This window comes from Centroberyx gerrardi, chromosome 4, assembly GCF_048128805.1.
Source record: "Centroberyx gerrardi isolate f3 chromosome 4, fCenGer3.hap1.cur.20231027, whole genome shotgun sequence".
NCBI lineage: Eukaryota > Metazoa > Chordata > Actinopteri > Beryciformes > Berycidae > Centroberyx > Centroberyx gerrardi.
Window position 1 is genome coordinate 9654868 of NC_136000.1, and position 24460 is coordinate 9679327.

At 43.1% G+C, this 24460-nt stretch overlaps 1 protein-coding gene across 2 annotated transcripts in view; it reads right to left on the reverse strand.

The window, feature by feature from the left end:
• Window positions 1–899: 899 nt before the first annotated feature.
• The window catches only part of wnt7bb (wingless-type MMTV integration site family, member 7Bb), a 30289-nt gene continuing 6728 nt past the window's right edge, over window positions 900–24460 (reverse strand). For both annotated transcript variants that reach the window (XM_071922725.2, XM_071922726.2), the window contains exons 2-4: window positions 22793–23019; window positions 6685–6956; window positions 900–2690 (exon numbers count right to left, since the gene is read on the reverse strand). In XM_071922725.2, coding sequence (XP_071778826.1) covers window positions 2211–2690; window positions 6685–6956; window positions 22793–23019 — 979 coding nt within the window. In that variant the 3' untranslated portion in view covers window positions 900–2210. The remainder of the gene's footprint in view (window positions 2691–6684; window positions 6957–22792; window positions 23020–24460) is intronic.

Genomic DNA, 24460 nt, shown 5'->3' on the forward strand with positions numbered 1-24460 from the left:
CTTTATCTCTAAAATGTGTGGTTATCATTTAATGTGCACAACCTATAATACATCATAAACCTATTAATTAATATGTAAACCAAAAAAGTAAATAAACTGGCCTATAGGATTTGTAAACCTCACATGACCTTGGAACATAGTGTACTATAGGTTAAAGATGAATAGACGACAATAGCATGAATATGCCAACAAAAACAAAAGTGGTTATAACATAAAGTGCCACCATCATAAGTGCATTTTGCACTGCACATTCTTGGCCAAGGGTTCATTTAGTCCATTTTCACACTGCATGAGTTAGCCAGGGCCAAGTTCTAGAATTTTATTGTTAACTCTGCAAAGTCGTAGCTAACACTGCAGCAGAATGGAGCTAATCCAGCCTGGGGCTAAAGTCAGTATTAGCCCTCATGAGAATCTGCCAATGTGAATCCTTAGTTAGTCCTGGGCTTAGGGCTCAGTCAGCCCCGGGTTAAAAATAATCTAAAATAGAGTTAGCTCTGTGTTAGGTGGAGTGTGAAAATGGCTAGCCTGCACTATTTACTCTCCTTTGTCAGCATATCGAGCAAAAAAATATCAATATTAATTGTGTAAAAAAAATATATACATACCATTTTCTTGGTATTTTAGTATGAACTTTCAACATTCTAATTATATTCCAGCATGATTATATACAGTTAAAGGTTTTTTTTTTAAGATTATGGCTGACATTGTTTATCTAGTCTTTAATTCAACTACAAATTGAACTGCAAAAATGTAAAGGTTGGAAGTTTTTGTTTTGTGGAAATGTGTTCTCTGTCTCTACTATTGGTCTGATGTTACTTCTGTAATAAAATGCGTGGGTGTGTAGTTGTCACTGATGGTCACTTTACCCATAACCATTGAATAGTTCCCATACCATATGACCACAGTTTTGCATATGTTTTGAAATGAATGAATCAATATTGTGTTTAAAATTGAAGGCAGACTCCGGGTTCAACTTCAGTTAGTATTTTAGCAATGAATTGCCAAACTGAGTCAAATGGGAGTTTATTTAAGTCTTATGAGTCGTATCTGAATAGAAAATATCAGTGCAGCACTCGACAACACATCCAGCAACATATCAATTTCATGTTTAATGAATTGAGGAAGGATCTCTGCAGTTAAAAGAGTTTTCTTGCTACTGTCTATTACTGAAAATGCAAAAGCGCCCAAACAGAGGTTACTGTTTGGTGCATAAAGGACTGCAAACAAAAACTATGCTACAGTAAAATAGAACCAAGGTGATTGAATGTGAAATACACTGTAATGATGTTTTTGTTGTCAACACACCAGTAGCAATGAAACCTTTTTTTTTTTTTTTTTTAGAAAAGAGGACTTGCTTTGGGGACTGGGGGGCATTTTCTAATAGACACACATCTTCAGTCAAAGTTTCTAAAAAGTATTTTTTTTTTACACTTAGTACAAAAAAGACATCTCTACCCGTTAGTGCTTCGTTTTAAGATACTATAACATAAATAAACAATTTATTTTCAGTGTTCAGAACAGACAGTTCCAGTGTGACTGGAAAACTAACATACTCCACCATATTCCAGTTGGCAGCAGAGGGCTTAACAAAGAGAGTTCTCCACTCAGCTTTTGGCGCGCCCCAAGGCACCATACTTTACAAAGTGTTCTTCATTTCTACAAACCTCCAACATAAGACCCAGCCAATTTGGGGGGTCAAATATTCACTTCTGTTCCCCTTAAGTGGAAATAAGACAAAACTCTTAAAAGTTTTCAATCAAAGACTTAGAGGGATCTCTCCCAGTCACCCCTCATCAGCTGCTGTCATTTTTGATCAACTCCCAGGTTGCTGTCTTTTCTTTCCATGCAAGAGTCTCCCGTGAAATAAAGAATTACATTTCCCAGAGTGCAAAGCACAGTTCCCGTCGAGGGCCTCATTCGTTTCCTGTAGTCCCAACTTCACCGTGAATACATCAGTACATGAGCACGATCTCTATGTGACAGTAAAGTTCTGGGGTATTACCTACTGATATTTAGCATTTACTTTCTCAAAAGCAAATATAGATTCTGCTGTGCAAAACGATGCCATGAAGAGCTGATAGTGTAAATTCCATGCCGGTATTTCAAAATCTCTCACTGTTCCAAGACACACTTTTATTTCGCTCTCTTGGTTCTTCCTCATCCTGCTAGTCCTTGGCCCCTCCCCTCCTGGCACTGAGTTCCTCGCCGCCTTATTTGCAGGTAAACACCTCCGTCCTCTCGCTGCAGGTGTTGCACTTGACGAAGCAGCACCATTGGAACTTACAGTTGCACTGCCACACTTTAGTGTACTGGTGCGTGTTGTAGCCTCGGCCGCAGCACATGAGGTCGCAGCCGTCCGTATGCGGCGAGGTACGGTTGCACAGGCGTCCCTGGGTGCCCACGCTCCCCGTGGCTGCGTCCTCCTCGCAGTAGTTGGGTGACCTCTCGATGTAGACGAGGTCCGTCTCCATGGGCTTGCGGTAGCCCTGAGTCTGCTTCACCTTGAGGTGGGTGGGCTGGCGCAGCCGGCTAGCCCGCACTACCTCCACGTGCACGGCCTCGTTGTACTTGTCCTTCAGTACGTAGCCAATCTCACGGAACTTGGGAAGTGTAGTCCAACAGGTCTTGGTGGTGCAGGAGCCCGAGACGCCATGACACTTGCACTCCAGCTTCATCCTTTCTTCTAGAACCTAGATAGCGACACAGAAAAGGGAAAAGTTTGAGAGTTGCAACAAAATACGGACATGAGTTTGATCCCCAACCGCAAATTTGTACAAAGGAAATTCCTAAGACAAAGAACAACCTCCTAGTTCCTCATAAATGTCAATAACAATTATAGTTATTGACATGCAATCAGTTCCACAGCATGGTTCTTTGATGAACTAGGAACTGCAATTACTTCATAACACACTTATTCCTCCTGATTACTTGCATTTTTCTTTCTTCACTAATTGTTTTTGTTGCCTTTTTTTCATATACTTTTTTATCATATACTATTAATATGTTTTTGTTATGGATACTGTATGTGTTTTTGCATTTGCTATATGTTTGTATGTTATCGCTGGAGATGCACAAACAATAATAACAGATAAACATTTAAAAAATTATGCAGCCACTTCACCATGCGCCATACCACGCCATTTTCCTAGATAGAACATATGTCGATATGTCTGGTTTGTTTTCACTTCAGCACTCCATATACATTAACAGATGAAAGATTTGAGTGAAGAGGACATATTTATTTAAATTGAACATTGGGTTTATTAATGAATAACCCAAGTTTTGAGCAGATGGTGGCTGAATGCCGGCTTTGTGTCGTGGGGCTGTGTAAGTGGAAACGAATGTGGAATATGACAGATCAACTGAATGTCAAGGCATTTGTTTGAATTTTTAAAGCGGCGTGTTAATATTGTGTTAATAGAATGATGGCAATGGTGCATTTCTGATCTGTATCCATGCTGCTAGGAAGTGGTGCTTGTGCTGATGGCTTGTTAGTTCAGTGCATTTATGCCACATGCACTTACATTTGAGGGGCAAACGTTAGCATTCTGGCTGCAGAGTGCAGAGTGATAGATCTCTGTGAAGTGGACCAAACCAGGCATATCTGAAAATCTAAAACAGTCGTAGATGCCAGCTACATGTCATGGAAGAGGGGAAATTGCACTTACTGGTAATATCCTATCCTGTAATTCTGTCTACCTTCCCTAAAACCACATCAATGAAAGAGAAAAATAAATACGGATCTCATATAGCTATCCATCATTTTAGCTGATTTAAATGCAGATTGTTATTAAATGTGTTGCACATGCAGCACACAACAAAACTCCATTAATTGTTTACATCTGGACCAGAGAATGCAGGACTTGATGTTTATTTAACTAATGAAACATAAGTTGCTATGGAAGTGTATTAAAATAATCATTATCACAATGATAGTTTGAGACCGTTTGTTTAGTCAAAGGACTCATTTGTATACATAATAATGTAGCTGAAGAATTTCTTAGGTTGTAGCCTTGAAATGCCCACTTAGCCGTAATTTCACTTTGAGGTTATCTCCAACATATGGCACACAGGGCAGAATGTCTTCTCTTAGCTGCCTAATCCTGTGCCATATGGGAAATATTGTGTGGTGTCCACAGTATTTGAGTCAATCTTTGCACCGTGGGACTTAAAAACTAAAAAACCTCAAAAGACAAACTGTACCCACTTCTTTTTCTGTCGTACAGTACTCACGGGCAAGGGAACAGAGGAAAGCGGGGGTGGGGTTTGAATGGGTCACATTAACACGTCTGTAATAGTCCTTACATCCTTTAACCCAATTAGGAACTCTTGACTTGCTTGAACGAAGCATGTGTATTTGTTGTATAAGATGTACAGTTTGGTTGGCAGGGCATTTTTCCAGTGCCGCTTTTTCCTGGCACCTCGCCTTGCCAGCGGTACAAGTCATCATTTCTATCAGACACTTACAAAATGTACACAAAAAAAAAAAAATACAAAGTTGTTCTTTATCTCCGTCTGTCTTATCCATGCACTCTGTGGTCAAAGTTTCCCTATTTTGAGGAGATTTGATTGAAAAAACATGAGCTTCCCCGAGTTCGTAAAGGCCGGGGTCAACTGTCAGTCTCGCCTCGGATGTTGATTCAGAATGAGGACTTCCAAAAATGTATGGCGCAAAACCACAATGAATGCCTGGGTAAGGAATCTGATGTTCTGACGGATGCATGGAAACATTTACTTAAACCGTGTCCATCAAAGTCTCCGATCTGTTACCAATTAGTCCAATATGACCGGATTCCCCTCTAAAGATCACTTGTCAAACCCAAGATGAAAGGGATAGGGTGATTCACTGGGTTCCTTTACATTCACAGTTCAGTCACGGAATCTATTGTAATTATAGTTTTTCTGCCCTTATCAATGATTAAAAAAACTTTAACTCAGCTGGATCCCATTTGAGGCACAATTTCCTCCCTTGTCAGAATCAGAATCAGAATCATTTTTATAGGCAAGTACAATGTACCGTAATTTGTCTTGGTGACACTGCTGCAGAGGCATATTGACAACTTATATATTGAGTTTCATGGCACATGACTGACTGGCACACAGTACAAGGACAATAGGACCTCACATTCAGTGCACAGGGACAGCACAAGACAGACTGTGGACAGTAGACTACACTTTTCATGCATGAGAAGTTCAAATAAACTTGGTGTGTCCGCACATTGTTGTTCTGTCTGGTCAGCTCAAAGCTGAAAACTGTTGTGTCCCCAAACCATGATTCTTCATAATCCAAACCAGCCCACCAGAAAAGGGTAAATAGTCCTTTTGTAGCATAAGAATAGCATAGTGTATTCCGATAAACAAACAAACAAAACAGTCAGAATATGTACCCAGAGATGGTGTAGAGGTTAAGACCTCTGCCTCTGGAGCCAAAGGTTCCCCTGCCAGTCTAGGACTGAATCCACCCAGAAACTTCTCTCTTGTGTTCTCTCTATTTGTCCCGCTCAGCTTTCCTGCTGTCTTGGCAAAGAAGTAGTACGACTTTTGCACATCTTGATAGATCCTGAGCTTCCAAGCCCCAGAATGAGAACAGCAACAGTGCCAGCTCTAACCCTGACAGCTCACCATGCCAGCACACTGGCACGCAGACCCTATCAGTCTGCTGTGTTAACACCGGCATTGTCGGCCTGCTTTCACACACTGAATGGACGCAGTCAAATGGCAGCGACATGTTTTGGTATTGTGCAGAGAACTGCAATAATATCCTGTTCCTGACTTTACACTTCATAATTCCATGAAAGGACTGGAAGGGGGGATGGCGAGTCTCCATCTGGCAACCGCTGGCCAAGCTCCGTTTTCCCAGTGGACACGATAAAACCCATGGGTTATTAATTAGATCCATTTGTCACCAGAACGTCATCTCTTCTCTTCACTTCTCTCTCCCTCTCTCTCTCTCTCTCTCTCCCTCTGTTTCTCTCCTCTCTCTCTCTCTCTCTCTCTCTCTCTCTCTCCCTCTCTCTACCATGACTGTTCTGGGATGACTAATAGCAAACAAACATGTCCATGATGAAGTTTGCCAACACACTCTTTCAGAAGTAAAGGACACTCTTTTAGGATGGAAAAAAATGCCAGTAATTGGCTGAAGCAAAACAAGCTGCTGAAAGGCTAAATGGGTGATCAATCAATCAGCAACTCAATCAGTCACAGACCTTTGTCACATGACTGGAAGTTTCTGCTCTGTATCTAGGGCTGTTTGCACTTCTGAATGAATCAATGGGCACACATGAACACACATGTATGCATACATGTACTCACACACAAACACACACAAAAGATTCCATGCTTGACATGCACTGCAAAAAATCCATCTTAAAATCGTATTTTTCTCAAAACAAGTGGAAAAAAAACTGCCAGTGGAAGGACATAATTCCACATTTTCCCAATGCAAATCAGCTTGTTTCTAGAATTATTATTAATTAATACATTATCTCGATACTGGTAGAGTGATCTGCCTTATTTCATGATACTGTCACCTGATTCAAGAAGATTCTTGAAACAAATGAAACTGAATTGCAGTGTGCATCTTTTTATTCACACTGAAACCATGAAAAGGGAGAGAAATCACTTCCAGAACAATACTTGTGGAAAAGCAACTCAGCATCAAATGTATCTGAGGAGCCCGTTTACCTTTCTCCCTGCTTCATTGTTGTGCAAGTTCATCAGGCGGCGCGGGGTCTTTTTGATCTCGCGGGCGTCCACGAAGCGGCGGGAGAACTCGATGCCGTACTTGATGTCAGCCGAGCAGCCTCCCCACTTCCAGCCCTCCTCCTGGTTGTAGTAGCCCTGCTTCTCCCGGTCGCAGCCGCACTGGCTCAGGTTGCCTTGGCTGCACGCGGCTGTGATGGCGTGGGCCACCCCTGCTGCCGTGATGGCATACGTGAACGCCGCTTCCCGACTGCCTGAAAGAGGGGAAAGAGAGATGTTTCAGAAATATTGGGATGAGATGAGAAACAAATATCGACTCTTCCTGAGTCGCTGACAACTGCCAGAGCTGTGATGAGGCATTGCACTGCTTCTGCCACTCCAGCTGTTGTAATATGATAACTCCATGAAACAATACCCAGCAAACAGAATGATGATGATGGATCTGAGGTAGTAAAGGACAGCAAAAACAGGTGCTCTGTGGTTGGCGGGAACAATACCTAAAAAATATACTAGGGATATTCCTTGCCAGTCATATAAGGTACGTATAAAGAAGTAAAGGCATGAATTCCCCAAAGAAAAACCACAGCACTGCGTCTGCAGGTACAAAAATGTAAAAACCCTTTAATGCCCAGCAAACATTTTGACATTGACCAATGTTGAAGACCTGTGTAACCATAATGCCAAAATAAAAGTTGAAACAACATCCGTAGTCCATGGCCATTTTGTGAATTGGGACCTAAATATCTTTCTGATATAAATTCAAAACTGTTTCCATATTTTTGATTTTGTGAGGATTTTGTGCTTGTTTGGGTTGACGCTGACCATGGATAGGGCAATAACAACACAACCGTACGGAAAAGCATTCAACATGCCGCTCCAATCACTTCACCCAATACTGAAATTGATCTCGAAAAACAGCACAGAAATTCCAAGTCCACTCCATCGTCTAGATAAGCCACCACATTTTCCTTCCAACCCTTCTCCTCAACTGCTTCCCTCCTGCACCTTGGTAGAAATGTGGTCACAGTTCCGACCGCAAAGTCCTCGGGCCCAGCCTCCAAGTGTGCAGTGTTGGGATTCCAGCGTGGGGAGAGCTGGTCTAGGTGCTGTCCAAAGTGCTGAATTCCTCTGCAGGAGCACCTTGTACTGCTGCCCACACTGCAAACAGCTGGGGTCTGCAGGTCTGGCTGCTTCACTCACGCTGCTCAACGACAGGAAGGGAGAGACTCCGGGATGCAGGAGCCAGATGGGACTAACACTACGCAATATAAGGTCAACGGCTAAACCTAACAGGACATACTTTACCTGCATGTCATACTTGTTTACCTGTATGAGTAGCATCATATTGCTGTTGTGTGTAAACCTTGTAACTCCTATTTGGATGATTTGATTGATCACTTAAATTGAATGATTGCATGATCCTCTATGGGTTGAGAACATTTTCTAACCTCTTGGGCTTATGAAACCCTTTCAAAACCCAGAGGATGAAATCAAAAATGCATTGTTATCAAGCTAAATACAAGACTGTTTTCTTAGTTACTGAAAAGTTTCTTGTATTTTGGAGATACAAGTTTTTCACCCGACAGCTGTGATTTATTATAATAATGAATGCTAAATAAATTACTTTGAAATCATTGAGAATTGTATAAATAAATCATGTTTTATGCCCTTAAACTGTATCACAGAATCAAGTTACGACTAGCAGTTGCTAGTAATAACAGTGATGGATTAAAGATGAAAAGGGAGCCAAAGGAGAAGGTACAAACGTAGCCAACAGGTCAATGATAATAACCATGGCGTATCATTCATTTCTCTTTATAAATATCTCAGGGAGTCCTCCACCACTCTCCTAATGGCTACACAGGGATCTGGCTTAAAAGGTCTGTCCTGGTCTAAAAGAGGCCGTGGGCTGTTATGATCCCGGTGTCTCCTCAACTGGCAGTAATATGTAAGGGGGCCGAGGCCACAGGGAAAGCAGCAGAGAGACAGAATGCTAGGCTAACCGCAAAGTGTTTCAGTTTTTTGGAAAGGAATGTTTTGTAAGTCTTCTGATGTACGTTGTGTAATGTACTCAGCAAGTTACTATAGCTGCAATCGCTCAAATCTCTCTAGGTGAAATGCATTTCCCTGCACTTCAAAGAGCCATATGCTGCCTGATGATTTATCACTCCTTCGATGAATACTGGAGGAAAAGCTAAAAAGCCCGTCTGAATAGCTCTGCAAAACACTGAACTGTATCACGTTAGACCTAAACATCTGCTCCACCGTTCTGTACATTTGGGTATGAAGAGGAAAGGATGCATCTCATCCTCTGCGGTCAGAGTTTCCATACAGACTGATTTGTTGTTAGGTTGAGTCTTTTATGTACTAACTGTAATCATAACTGTAATCATCCTGAGTTACTGCTGAAGGTCAACTAGCTACACAGAAGTGGATAGTTTTGGACTATATTTTGCTAATTTGCATGGGGACAAACACAAACATGCTGACAAGCATATCAGACTCTCTGTACTCACACAGTGATTCTAGTTTAAGATTATTTCCGTAATCAGCCCCTAGATGTATGTATTCAAAAGAAATTAAAACTTTGTGAGTTTATAAGGGAGGTAAAATAGTTCTGAATCTGGTGAATCACTGTATGAAATAACAGCCTGTCAGATATTGCAGTCATACCTACAGTCTAGTCCACAAGAAATAGGAATAATATCCTAAAATGAGCAAATGGAGGAATTGTTTACATCTGCAGCAGCAAATTACAACAAATTCAGTGGAAATTATAGGGAAACAAAACACTAAATGCCTCAGACATGAGAGAAGATATACAGTAGGGCCTATGTCATTTTGCCTGACCAAATAAACTTTTAACAATTTTGAAAGTTACTAGACGTAAAATCACTGCTTATTTTACCTTATTTTACGGGCCCAAACACTGTGGTCAGATAGAGTCGAGGCTGCTAGAGTTAGCTGGCACCTAGCCTAGCCATGACTGCTTTACACTGAGCAGGGGAAATTAACTTTTTCTACGGGGGTCTTTTTGCCTATGTGAAGAAGCAATTCACATCAAAGTAAGAATTGTGACACTCAGATTATATATAGTAATTTGCAATGATTTTCTATTTTCTATCCTTTTTCCCAGGGGGAGTTTTTGCACCCATAATTCCAATTTTAGGAGCATTTTCAGAACTTTCTGGGACAATTTTGCCCTGAGCGACTGTTAATTTCCCATCCTGGCACTGGGTGCTGTAGAGCTAATGCCATGGCCACTGGTTTGCCTGGTGGGGACTGACTCACAACCACTTGCTTCTCTGGTTAGCAGCTGCAGAGCTGAGCCCCACCAGCTTGTGGTAATATCCAGCTGCCCCCACCTCACTCACATACACACGTGAATACATGCATGCATGAAGGCACGTACACATACATACGCGCAAACACGCATGCATACTTCACATACACATAAATACCCAATGATAGGCCACATAATAAAAACACACAGCACACCCACATTACCCCCCCCCCCCTTCACACACACACAGACAAACATACATACCCACTGTAGAAAAGCACATTTGCACACACACATGCGCAAACAACGTCACTGTAATGGTAAAAACAGGATGAAGGCAGTTTCCAGAGAAAGGGTGGTTCCCTGTGCCATAGATGCATGCCCGTTTCTGGGCCCATTGAGCCGCGCTGCTCATGGGGAAAATGATGATGATGGGGCTTGTACTGGTTGTCACCCCCTGGTGGGTCTGGCACTGCCAGGCCTCTGCCTGGCCATAATGAGAGCCAATTACACAAGCTATGGAACTATGAGGACCGAGCCCCCCTTTTTTCCTTGTGCAGTGAACCCAGGACGACATCGGAAATAAGTTTTTATGCACTTTAATGTGTTATCCTGTGGGTACAAATATGCATGTGCATGGACATTTTAACATGCATTCTCCCGTTTGCCCATCAAATCAAAATCAAATCATATCATCTGTAATTATGCTGCAAATTTGCAAAAATCACTCCAAAACATTTTTGTAGTTTGAGTGTTACATAAAAAGTTATGCTTCAATGATAAAACTTATCTTAAGTTTGCATGATGAATGATGAATGCATGAATACATTGCTGCCCCAGAGTGAGAGAAATCAGCGATCCGGAGGTCCTCACTGCTTTAAGAGAGAACTCTGATACTGTATTGACAAGACAAATGCAGTATAATTACAAGGAGGAAACTTTAAATGTATTTCTACAACAATGCTCTGTTGTTTCGTGTTGGATGCTGTGTGTGCAGCGCCGGTACACTCCCATGCCCTCAGGGAAGGAAGGCCCTACTTGCTGAACAGCCGTGTGGTTGATGAAATGCGGAGGAGAAAAAGCACCCATAACAGCAGCAGAAAGCCCTAAAGAGGCTGGCCCCAGAGTCCTGACAGCCCTCCAGGAGGAACCACCCTGGGATAGCCTCGCTAGCTGCCAGTGGAAAATTGGAGTGACCAGAAAAACCTCAATGAACTTGGAAACGTCCAGGGGAGAAGAATAGGGGGAATATTAAACCAGATGTCTAATGGAGTTTAGTGGCAAGTGTCTGCGACACTGTCCAAGTGGGAAGGAAGGAGGGAAGAGGATCACGCTTGCTTCACTCACACAGGTACAGGAGTTAATAAACGAGCACAAGCCATGAAATATCCTGTTAGGGACTGAAGCCAGAGATGTAGTGAGGGCAACTGAGTCAGTACGCCGCGGCCTTCACATTAGCTGACCACACCACTTTGGACACCGGCCCCTGCTGCGATGCCCGTCATGTCTTTTGACCATCTGCCGAAAATGGGACACAAAAAACATTTCTGGATGTAGTGGCTCGCCGCTTAAACGGCAATCTGTGTTTAGAGCCGGAGGCAGGCACACCGCTAAACAAATTTCACATGACACAGCACAGGAGATTTACAACCTAAGAGAAGACAGGCAGTGCTGGTATAGTATAAGCTAGCCGCCGCTGTAGTAGCACTGCTGCTGACCTTGCCAGGCCTCTCTGTCCTCACAACCCTTCACCGCTAACAGGCCACGGTTAGGCTATGTTGCTGACAAGAGAGGAAAGGCAAAGGATATAGAAGGACATGGTACTCTGAGAAGCGATTGGCTGTAGAGGCCACTGCCCTCTCCAAAAACAAACCCAGTGTCTGCAAGTGTCTGCAAGGGTCTGACTGGACTGAACAGAATTATATTAAGTGCCTTCTAGCCTTTAAGAGAGCAAATAAAGCAATCTGTCTTGTTTAACTATCCTGCCACATTAATATCTGTAAAAGCGTTGACGTTAAACAGCAAAAGGACAAGAAACAACACTATATCATCAATGTTGCTCAATCTTATTCCCTACTTCCTGGATACTACGCTGCTTCCTGGACACTGCTAAACATCAGAGGTGTGACCAAGTCAACTTTGTTTGAATCCCAAGTCAAGTCCCCAGTCTAAATGTAGATTATTATTATTATTATTATTATTAAGTCAAGTCTAAGTCAAATAGCAAGTTAAGTCAAAAAACTTAAGTTAAGTCAGAACAAATCAAGAGTCCAGTATCAATTTAATATCTTAAATAAAACAAAATATCTAGGACCTTTTTAATGCAATACAGTTTTAATAGGATAAAAACTTGGTAAGTGCATCATGAGTTTGATTTCTATAATCAGTTTCAACTTCAGTAAATTCAATCATTCCATACAAATTCAGAAAACAGAATTTAAATTCAGTCGTCTGGTGGAACAAATCTCATAACGTTCAATCCAAGTCATTTACACAAACACAAGATCTTTTGTCAAGACTTAAGAAACCTTTTCAAGTCATCAAAGTACAAGTCAAAGTCCCAAGTATTCTGTTCATGCATCAAGTCAAGTCTCAAGCAATTAAACTCGAGTCTGACATGAGTCCAAGTCATGTGACTCGCCCCGAGTCCCCACCTCTGCTAAACATAATTTAGGCCGGACAAGCACAAAAGAAGGTGTAGTCAATCGTCTGTGGTGACAGCCCGCTGCAGTGGAGCATGCAGACAGAGAGCTGTAACAGCACCGCAGCACAGTGGAGACTTAATTACTGCAATGGGGAGAGAGAGAGTGGGATACAGCAGGAGGACAGGAGAGGGAGCAGAGGGGGAGAAAAGGACTGGAGAGAAAGGGTCTAGGCTGTAATATTGGTGGGAGTCCTGCCAAGCTAGGGCAAAACATACATACACATGCAGCTATACGTGGGCATGCACGCACACACACACACACACACACACACACATACACACGCACACACACTGACGGAGCCCAGCAGGGCAATCGACTGGCCTCTCCACACAAGCCCAGTCTGTTGGTAGACCAGTGAAGGGGAAAGCTTTTTAAAGGCCCCTCGTCTTGGACATGCACTCACAGCCTGGGGACACAGTAGGATTGGGTTGCATAAGAAGTTACATCTGAACAGGACATGATACGTTGGAGTTTTAGAGCTTGTCATCCATCAGGCACAAGGATGACGGACAAATGGCATCACAGAGAACAAAGGGAAAAGTGTCACCTGCTGGTGGCCGGGAGTGTTTACACTTGTGGTTATTATGACTGAGAGTGCATTACAAGCAGGGCAGTTTTTGTCTACAGGCCACAGTGGCTGGTAAATCCCAAAATTCACCTGCCACTTTCACTATATTATCAGCCAACTAGATTTTTAGAATAGAAACACAACTTTGAGCCCAGAGACAGCGAAGTGGTTAAGATTGCTGCTTCTGGACATGTACCCCCATTGGCTTCGAACTGGAAGTTTTTCTCCTTTGTCCCCCCTGCTCTCTCTCCCTCACTACTTTCCCATTATCCAAATAAAGAAGAAAAAAAATACTAAAGCTGAGTAGACTGCCCACTCTTCATTTAAAAAAAGAAAAGAACCTCTAAATGATACTGCAGTTGGTTGCCTGCCAAAGTGGCTAGTAGAGTAGACAACCTTACCGTCCGTGTCCAAATTTTACCAGTATTTGGCCGGGGCCTGGTGTTAACTTCCCACTCTGACAAGCCAAGCAGTTCCTTTCATTGAGTTCATTCTGCTTTACACAGTATAATACGTTTAAAAAATTCCTCTATAACAAGTTGCCAACAAAATAACTCACTGCTAGTGAAATAACTGGCTTTACAAAATAGTACATTGTGTGGAAAAACTGTTTTTTTATTTTTAAGGCTTTTTTAACATAGGTTTAAGTATATATGTTCATGTGCACTGAATGTCATCTATTTCAAAGGATTTTTTGTCATCTCTACACTACACATACAATAAGGTTACAACACCAACAACACTGAAAAGAAGCTCTAACCAAAGCAGCGCTGGTGCTGGAACTGCGTCTCCAGGGCCCCATGGAAGGGGAAGAAAGTCGGAGGAAAACCCCTCGCTTTGTATACCAATCATTGAACTGACTAATGCGCTCTCTACTACTGTTTTCCGTTCCGCTTTATGTACCGTTGCTATGAACATATGCTCCCAGCAAATTATAGACAAAGTTGTGGTCCGTGAGGTTTGCAGCTAGAGGAATTAGCGCAGCCATGTTCCTGTACAATAAAATAATATTGTTTTACCAGAACTAGGCTCCACATACCCTGTGCACTCACATCGTCGAGCCGGGAAAGTGACACGCTTTGGCAGAGCTGCGCACTGTAGGGTCCTGAGTTTGATTCATATAATAAGGAGGGCTTTGAGCAGTAAAGCTAAAACAATTATGAGGGTATTTAACGTTGCTGGTATTAAATGCTGAGAATCTAAGTAAGCTGCCTCCCAGGCATGGAAGATTGTGCTGGCAGAAAACGTCTAAAAAGCATCCCATTTTCTTCCCTGATCTCCCTGAGGTGGAGATAAAGCTTTTTGACTGAATACCGAGACTTGCTAAAACAAGCACAAATCCTTTCTTCCCACCCTTTCATCCTAATAATGAGACCAAATCAGGACCTCACCTGCTCAGATCTAGCAATGTAGGCCTGCATGTGCTGTACATGGTAATCATCAAGTTCATGCGAGGACAGTGTTGAGGATTTTCCTCAATTTCAATCCCATTTGAATTTGTTTCATCTTCAATGAAAACATATTTACCGAGATATATATCACTCACACATCATATCAGAGTTATCATTATCATCATGACTATAATCAGCGGGTCAAATAAGTCACTGATGACATGTTTCCCTTCTCGCAACAAAAGAAACATCCAGACCTAACATTTCCATATTCATTGATATTCATCGAACCCTCAATAAAGCTTAAACCCTCTTAACAACTTCCTCTCCCTCCTATCAATGTCTCTTTGCCGCTACCCCACTCGCTCTCCCTCTGCACCCTCCCCTAAGTGGGCCAGTAGCAGTGTGATTGTTGGCACATGTAAATGTCCAGTGGCGGCCCTGCGTGTAGAGAATACAGTGATCGGCCTGGGATTGTGTGGAACAAAGCGCACTGTGAGATTACAGTTGATCCTCTCGCATCCTGTTTCCCCCTGCGTCTAGCGGCGCTGGCGGACACAGACGGACGCAGATCCCACCGATAACGCCACGCCGCGGGGAAGGGAGGGGAGGGACACACGGGGGCCCGAGGGTCAGGGCCCAGGACGACCCCGGGCCGCGTCAGCAGACAGTCAGCGGGCGGGAGAGGGAGAGGGAAAGGAGAGAAACCCCACCTCCCTACGCCCCCACACTGTCTCAGACAGAGGCAGCGCTGATGAATGAACAAGCAAAGGGGCCTGGGGATGATAGCACTGTTTGGTCATGTCGGAACGGGAGGCCCCACCCTAGATACAGACGCATGCTGTGGGCAGGGGATGTGAGGCGAAACACAGAGAGAGAGAAAGAGGGAGAGAGGGAGAGATGACCTTTACCAAGCCATGGGGACCACAGCCCACACGCTGTAGAACAACAAAGCACCAGACTCCCCTATCTGATAAAGTTAGGGGAAAGATCCTACACATTTCCATCAGGACACACACACACTGACACACACATACACGGCTGCTCTGTTTTCTCTGGACTGACAGGGAGGAGGGCAGAGGATTAGGCCTACCCACATGATGATGGGCCGAAAAATAGGCCTTTTATCCGACGCCGTTCCACCATAACACAATGCACGCATCATTTCCATAGGGCTATCCACATGGTATCAACTCCTTGGCTGCCTGGGAGTGAATCTGCAGTTTTAGCTGGGAGCTCGGCGCTATGATGCATCTAGAATTAACAGAGATAGTATATCTATCTGCGATAGCCGCAAAGATATGGTGTCCTTTTATGATAACAACAAATACTTTTATCTATATGGGATAACAGAATTGGGTGAATGATAACATATCTGTGTTGATAACCATAATTTGCCTGAAGGGTGTACAACCAACAGGAAGTAGTTAATCCCACAAAGGAAAAGCCTCGGTGGCAGTGTGATGATTGATGGCATTTTGGGAGAGTTCAGCAGTGTCAAAGTATCCACTTGTATGCTCTTGAAAAGCCTCATTTTAAAGAATGAGTTTTTGACTGTCTTTATTAAGGTAGGCCTGGGTATAACACATACAGTACAGGCTACAGACTGGAATGCGTAAGATAATACAGTATGTCAAAGAAAACTTGTCAGAGGGGTAACATATCCTCATTTTTTTAAGCAAGAATTTAATTACAAAGTTTCACTCCCCAGTCATGATAGCCTTTAAAATATGAGAAGTGAAGAAAATCCAGTGAGCTTATAGATTCATAGAGTGAAGATGCCTGGTAATCCGCATTACAAATTCACTCCTTTCTTCAATTCTGGAAAATGTATAGGGTTGACATTGCAGGGGGCTACAATCACTTAGTTGACCACTTTCTTTGACTTATTTGCCTTCAAGGAAAGAATGTTTGTCCTGTAGTTGATATTTAACGGAAACATTTTCCTTTTCACTCTTGACTTTGAAGTCTATTTTTATGACTGCATCACTATATGATTTAAAAGGAGTTCCTTGAAAATGTTCAGCTGGTCAAAATTAATATTTCAACGTGCATTTCCTCTTACTTTGTCAAAATGAGGAAACAAAGCACAAATGGAACCACATGGTCATTTGAATAGATTTTTAGCCGGTTCATTATTAGCCTTAGGTTGGACTGTGATGCTGTACTTGCATTCTGCGGGGATATGATTTCACCACAAATGACCATCAAGTGATTCCGAGAAGGGGAAGGAGCTCCACCGATTCATTTATAATTTGCAAGTATTCTGTTGTCCTCAAACCAAGAGCTTGTAGTGCATTGCATGAGAAAAGAAATGCTAGATTTGTGGGAAAATGTAAATCAATGTGTGTTGGACTCAACTACATAGAAGGAAGATGTCTGGTGCTTGGCAACAAAAGTTCATTCTTAACTTCAATTCTTGAATAATCTATAGAATTTGGGGACCACAATTTATTGGCAATTGCAGCTGCTGTTAATCATTTCACCTGATTAAGACCCACATATGAGATAGTTGTGCCATGACTGTGAGTGATAGTAATAATACTTAATTTATTCATCCCAGTCTGTATGAACTGCTGTAAGGACTCTGACTTCTGTTACAATGACATTAGTTGAGGTGATTTGCAACGATAGCTTGTATTGCTCAAGAACTGTCTTCAATAACAAGAGTGTTCAAAAACACCAGGCAAAGAGGGTAAACAACAATTTTAGGAAAACTCGACCAACACCACAACCCTTCTCGAATGAGAGCCAAAGCCATACAAGGACCATCACTGATCTAATCAATTTCGGGATGTGGGCTGATATTAACTATCACAACATCATAGGAATACAATGCATGCACTGTGCATTGTTTTTCAGAAACGCTACAAACATGAATACCAAAATACAGTGCATCTATTGTCTCTGAAGTGTTGCATCCAAACATAAACGGACTCCAAAGCCATACAATTTTCTATGAATTCAGGTTTTGAAATGGATATGGAATCCAAAACACTCAGCCAAAAGCCAAAGAAATTACATCAACTTTATACTCTTTGGACTTATCCTCCTCCAAACCTCCTCCACCGTTTGAACCGGGAATATAAAAACCATCCTCAGCAGTGAGTTATGTCTGGTTCTATCTGTCTGCAGTGACCTTTCCCCTCCTCTGAGAGGGAGCTGAGCATGGAGGAGTCTGCATCTTCAGCTCCTGATCAAGTATGTGCAGGAGTCCTTTCCACACAAGTGGTTTTCAGTGAACCTGCTGACTTAAACGTCCTTTATCTGACTAAACGCTGGTCTGCCTGCAGTCCAGGCAGGCGGACTGCCCACTGCTCTCCCCACCCTCTGAGCTTCCTTGCCCCCCCAAGGAGAGATGAACGTGGGAGGGAGAAAGGGAGGGAGGGAGGGACTGGTTGGGAGGTGATACTGTATAAGAGGAGGGGAAAATAAAGATGGGAACTCATCTTCCATTCCCCCACCTCCCTTTGCCAAACCCATCCACCCCAAGCTCCCACATTCCACCACCCTTCCATTTGTTTTTTCCTCCTGTAATAGATTGCATTTTTTCTTTCTTTTTTTGGGGGGGTGTGGGGGGTGGAGGGTTTGGTAATTGTTCCAATATAGCCCGCCAAGGCATTTCTCAAACTGTTTGCCCTTTGTCGTGCCTTATAGTGCTCTCTCCATCCGAGTTTTTAGTCATGAAGTCAAGCTAGGGGCAATAACTCAATGCCTGTCCACAGCAGGCTGGGGAGAAAAGGTAAAACGAGATTGAGAAAGAGAGAGAGAGAGCAATAGAGAGAGAGAGAGTGCAAGGGAGAACAAGGAAGAGAAAGAGAGAGAGAGAGAGAGAGAGAGAGAGGTGCAATGTAGGTCAGAGAGCAAAACAGACTTTTCCTTCCGCCTCTCCTGCAAATAACCAAGCCTTTTTGTTTCAAAGCAACAAATCCAAGACAACGTGTTGCCTGCAATTGTATCCAAGCCTGTGATTCCTGTCCACTTTAAAGAACAGATCAATTCCAATCTCGGCTGTTAGCACTGCTATGAAATAATACACAGCAGCATTCCCTCTGCAGCAAGAGGCTCACCTGCCCAAGTGCAAGCTGCATCCATTCTTGTGCAACGAGCCCGGGGCAGCGTGATTGAACTTTTGCAATATTTCACCGCCGGTACAACAAGAAACCTCTTTCAGATGAAAAGCATGAATCAGGACGGTGACAAACTGGCTGGAAAGTCAAACAGAGAGTAACCAGAGCAGGCCATTTTATGACAGGGGGGCCAGCGTCGGCCTTTGATGCTGAGCGTAGCCGTTGAAAGGTGTCCATTTTCAAGCTCTAATCGCTAATATCAAGTGCAATGCTATTTGAACTGAGGTGACTTGAGCTGTAAGGTGTTCATAGTCAGGTTCTTTAAGTTAAGGGCATCTCTGTTACAGGTAGTTACCCGAAAGAATGCGTGATGGTACATGAGATAAGGCCTTTCCAAGTCAAAACATGTCATTTTAAAAAATGCAAAGTGACACAGAAATATAGAAAGATCATAGTCAAACAACAGTTGAATTCATTACCAAAACATTTGCATCTACCATGGATGAGCAGCTTAATAACAGCTTATTTTACAAAAGTAAAATGAACGTGATGACAGAGTATGTGCATTTCTGTGTGAAAGTTGAGGTATGGGGCAGAGATCACTTGCTGGATCCAATACACTTCCACTTACTACGTGATATGTGTAAATGAAACCACATGGGACTTTGAATACACTTGATACATGGGTGTTTGAGTGAACACACTCAATAAAATGTGCACAATAAAACAGCATCAACAAATCACGGTTAAGGGATCAGTCATGAGAACAACATTTAAAGTAGAATGATTCATGCTGAAACCAGGCCGAGGATTATGATTTGAGGATCAGCCATGTTTGATTTGCCATTCTTATTCGCCTGTAACCTCCTCCTTCCCTCTTGACTTGCTGATGGATTTGTCTCTAATTCTATTATTGCTTCTTAATAGGCTGCAACATGCCACTCCAAAACACTCATTTCTGTTAACGCAAGATAATTCATTCAACATTTTACAGAACCAACGCATGCCAATACCATTGCAGGGCACAAGGGGAAGATTGCTAAATCTGCTTTTGCAGAGGAAGCAGACACACAGTTAAATTGCCAGTTTCAAATCTCCATGCGTGTTTATGGAGTTGTTCTCCAATTTGTCAGTTAGAGCATAACAGGGGAGCCAACACGCTTTGCAAAACAGAGAAACTGTTGAGGGATGGAATTGTAACATGAATGGGGCTCTATCCATTTTTCCATCAATCCATCTACCCTAAGACTTGTGTTCAGCGGAGTGTCAAGCAATAGAGAATTTGCCAACAGCAGCCATCTTCTAAGGGAATACATATTTCTGTTTACAGTAGAACAGAGAAATAAATATCAAATGACCAGCCTTTACTGAAACTGAAGATGAAGATATTTGGGGTTCTGTAATGCTCAATAAACCATCTATTAATGTGTGCTCTCTTGGAAAGCAAATGTAATACCACGGAGCAGCTCCAGAACAGAAAGACTGCCTCCAAGAGCAGGCAGCGCAGAGAGAATGCATTAGACTTGCGGTCGGCTGATCTTTAGCTCTTGAAAAAATGCCGGCATCTCCCCCCTCCAGTCCAAAACTAAGACTGGATCACCGAGCGGGGGGAAAGGTTTAGTGTTCATAATTTGGGGGATTTGAATGAAAAACTTCAATGGGAGCGGAACGGGGATAGCTTTTCCCCTGCACTTGATTATGATGATGTGGGAATTTGCAGATTCGGAGGAGGGATTGGAACATTTTGTTGAAGGGGTGTATTCCATGATTTCATATGCCATGCTAAAGAACTCCGTAATACATACAGACATGGTCAGAGAACATGGTTACATCTTCAATCATAAGCGACAAACACTGGAAACTATCAAAACCAAGAACGCAGTATGCAAGCTAATGGCAGTTTGACAATAAGGTGTTGAGTGAAAACACTAAATCGCCCACTTTTCCACATTGTCTTCCTGGCAGTGGAGTTATGCAGTAGCTGTGGTGTCTGTGGTCTTCCACGATGACCTAGTGGGACACTGCTATACTGAATGAGCACTCTCAGATCCCAACCAATACCCTTTCCACCTACAGCAGTGGAGAGCTTGACCTCACTGCCTCAGAGATGCCTTGACAGCAGCCAATCACAGGCCTGTATCCAGCATGAGTCACAGTGTCCTATCACTGGACTGAAGTTCAAGCAGAATGTTCTGTCACTTCTAATCAAAGTCAGAATTGCCAATTATGTATCTCCATTCCTCCAAAATAAAAGACCTTTTGAATAATTGAGTAGAAAAAGCTTAAACATCAATCAACTAAAAGTGGAAATGGGTTCATGCCATTTTATAAGTTACTAAGTACTTCATGTAAACAGTAAAATAAACAGACTGAGCGAAATCGTGCAGCAGAACGTACAAAACTGCAGAGGAGACATAAGACCAATATCTAATGTCATTCTTCAATCTCCAAGGCCCTCAAAAGGGCAAAAAGTACAGACCAAAAGGAAGAGAAAAGGGAATGGTGAGTGGTGAGGAAAACAAGACGAGCTCCATTACAAAAGAAAGCGCCACATTCACAACAAAGAGAAAATGCTTTTGGAGAGGGGGCTGGAGCTAATTCAGCCGCTCCTTAAGAGGAGTGATTGTTAACAGAGCCACTGGATTAAATGCACAGTCCAACCACACTGTAACGGCAACAAAGCATCTTCTAAATGAAAGGAAATGTATAAAAGTCCCTGTAAAACAAAAGCCATGCAAAAGAGGTTTGCGGAACGCCAAGTTTCTCAAACAAAAGCGTCGTAAATGTAAATGTTTGTCTGCTCATAGGTCTTTTTCTGCATGTATGTGCACACTCACATGAACCAGCCAGGCATGGACACAACCAATTTAGCCCGATTAACAACAGATGTGTCCATCTATTTCGGTTCGACAAGCGTTCTGTGCAATAATACCATTAGTTGTCTCCTCATTTGCGATATCATTTTTCAACCATACGTTTTCCCCATTAAGGCTCCAGTGCTTTTCGGTAGCTTTTCCATAACTTTGGCACAGCCAGCAATGGTCGGCATGCTCCTAACCAAGAGGTTCGTTGCAGATCCTACATCAACAGAAACCAGAGCGCTGGGGAAATACAACAGTGTCAATTGAAATGAGGACGACTAGGATGGGTTGGAATCAATGGCGTATACGGAGTCCTCTTGAGCAATGCCAACGCGAATGGTTATACAATAGAGAGTCAAAGAGGCTGCATGTTGCTGGTTTGAGTTTTGACTGTGTGATGTGTGCAGCTTGGGTTTGGCATGCGGAGAGCCATATTTCACGGGGCTCAGAGGGTCGAGGGGGCTGGTACCACATTTTTGATACTCTTCTGGTACTGTTTCTAAGTACTGAGACAATATGATGGCTCTCCACACGCATTATGTAACTTCTTCTCTCTCTCTTCAATAGAAAAGTCACTGCCATTGTCACCGCCTCTGCCATTATCATTACCAAATGACTATCGGCATCCAAAACCGGTTCTCAGCCTTCTGCTTTGCATCCCACATACACGCCACATCTAAGTCATACTCCCTTTCTCTAATAGATTTTTCAGTGTTCAATTTATTCTTCTGATGATCGACTGTGAGCAATGATGAAACCAAAACATCCACAGTCGTTTCTGAGTGGCCCTCAGGCAGAGGAGCCCCAGAACACAGCATACCCACCCAACCCTCATCACACACAACACACACATACAAACGCACACACGCACACTACACGCACACGTTTGTCTTACTATGCTTGTAAGGACCTTCCACTGACTCCATCCCCTAATCCCCAACCCTAACTTTAACCCTCGCCACTACTTGCCCAACCTTAACCCTAATCCTAGTTTTACCCTTAACACGTTTTAGGACTGAACTAAACAAACCTACCCCTTGAAGAAGTGATGACCGGCCAAAATGACCTCACTTTGCAGAAAATGTCCTCACTCTGAATGACTAAAACTCAAACTGGTTCTGGTTCAACTGGTCACAAGGACAGAAGTACAAGAACACACCCACACCCACACACACACACAGTGCCCTCCCCTGTGATGGTACCCAGACTGACCTACTCGCAGCTCCTGACCGAAGACGGTCCTCTCTCCCAGGGCCGAACAGTTCCAGCGTCCATAGCGGAACTGGTACTGACACTCATTGATGCCCAGCTGGGCGCCCTCGCCCACCACAATGATGGCGTCCGGGCGGCTCTGGCAGATGGCCCGCTGGCGAGGCGCCAGCCCGGGAATCTTGTTGCAGATGATGTTGGCACCCAGAGCCACCACCGAGGACAGGGCCCTGCCGGAGTAAGAGACACGCACCACCACACACACATGCATACACACACAGACACAGACACACGCGTCCATGCACCCATGTACGCACACAAGGACATATGGACACATATGCATGGCCACACACACACACACACACACAAAACCACACATACAAACATAGACATGCACATACACACGCATGCATGGATGCGTACATGCACACACATACACACACACACACACACACACACACACACACACACAGACAAACACACACACACACACACACACACACAGTCAGTTAGAACTTCCAGAGGATGGTCAGACTGACTCACATGTGAGACTCTCCAGAATAGGATTCAATTCAACCAGTGATTGATGAGCGTTCCATAGTGAACTGAAAGCTGTACTACATAAAAGTATTGCTATTTAATGGATTAGAGGTAAATCAAAAAGAATATCTGAAAACTTTATCCAACATGAAACATAAAAAGAGCACAGGGAAGCATGCTAAAACAGCCCAGAGAGAGAAAACGACATAGTGCTTATTTGACTACTGACAATGCCATTCCACATTGGTTTGGCTGGTGATAGTTAGAGAAATGAGTTGGGGTTTTCGTGTTAATTGTTAGGTAACTTGGTGGCATGACTTGTTGCCAGGCTTGAGTCTGGCACAAATACAGTACGTACTAATTTGTAACTGAACTTCGCTAATGTAGAAGCAGGATTGACTTCTTAACCAAAATGTCACACAAAATATTATTCCTCATGATTTGTGTCATTATGTGTTTGAAACAAACTCACGGTGTAAAATGCCGCCTATAAATTTCATGAGAGACTGCTTTCCTCTAGCCACATCCTAAGACTGCTATGCATGGAAAATATGTAAGGTTCTTGACACAAGTCGCCTTAAATCATAGGGCATTAATGTGCCATAGTAAATGACACCCCTCCTCGTCAATTCTCCTTGGGGAGGCTTCATCACATCTGATCACTTGATGTGATAATATCATAACACATGTTGGAGATGGCTTTGCAACCACTGAGAAAGCCAAAACAGACTACAGCTAAACAAAACGCTGACTTTCTGCACGACTCTGTTTATAGCCAGCGAAACCCTGCAGATACATACTTTTCAAACATGTCAGGGACAAGGAGCCATAAATGCGCGTGGAGGCAAATGCCAGCTTTGAAGTATGACGTCGGCCTCCAAAGGCTTCACCACAAACAGGGCAGGCTAACGCAGGCAAGTTGTGTGTCAGCGAAACGCGGCGAGGGCGAGAGAGGGGGTGAAAAAGAAGAATGGGTGAGGGGAGAGAGTGACAGAAAGAGAGACAGCGAGAGTAGAGACTGAATTCTGTGGATTACAGTTCAAAGAAATCCTGGTGGGAGACCCTGACTCAGAACAAAAGATATGAATTTTGATTAGAAATTGCTCTCGGACAACCATGTTCCTGTTTCTT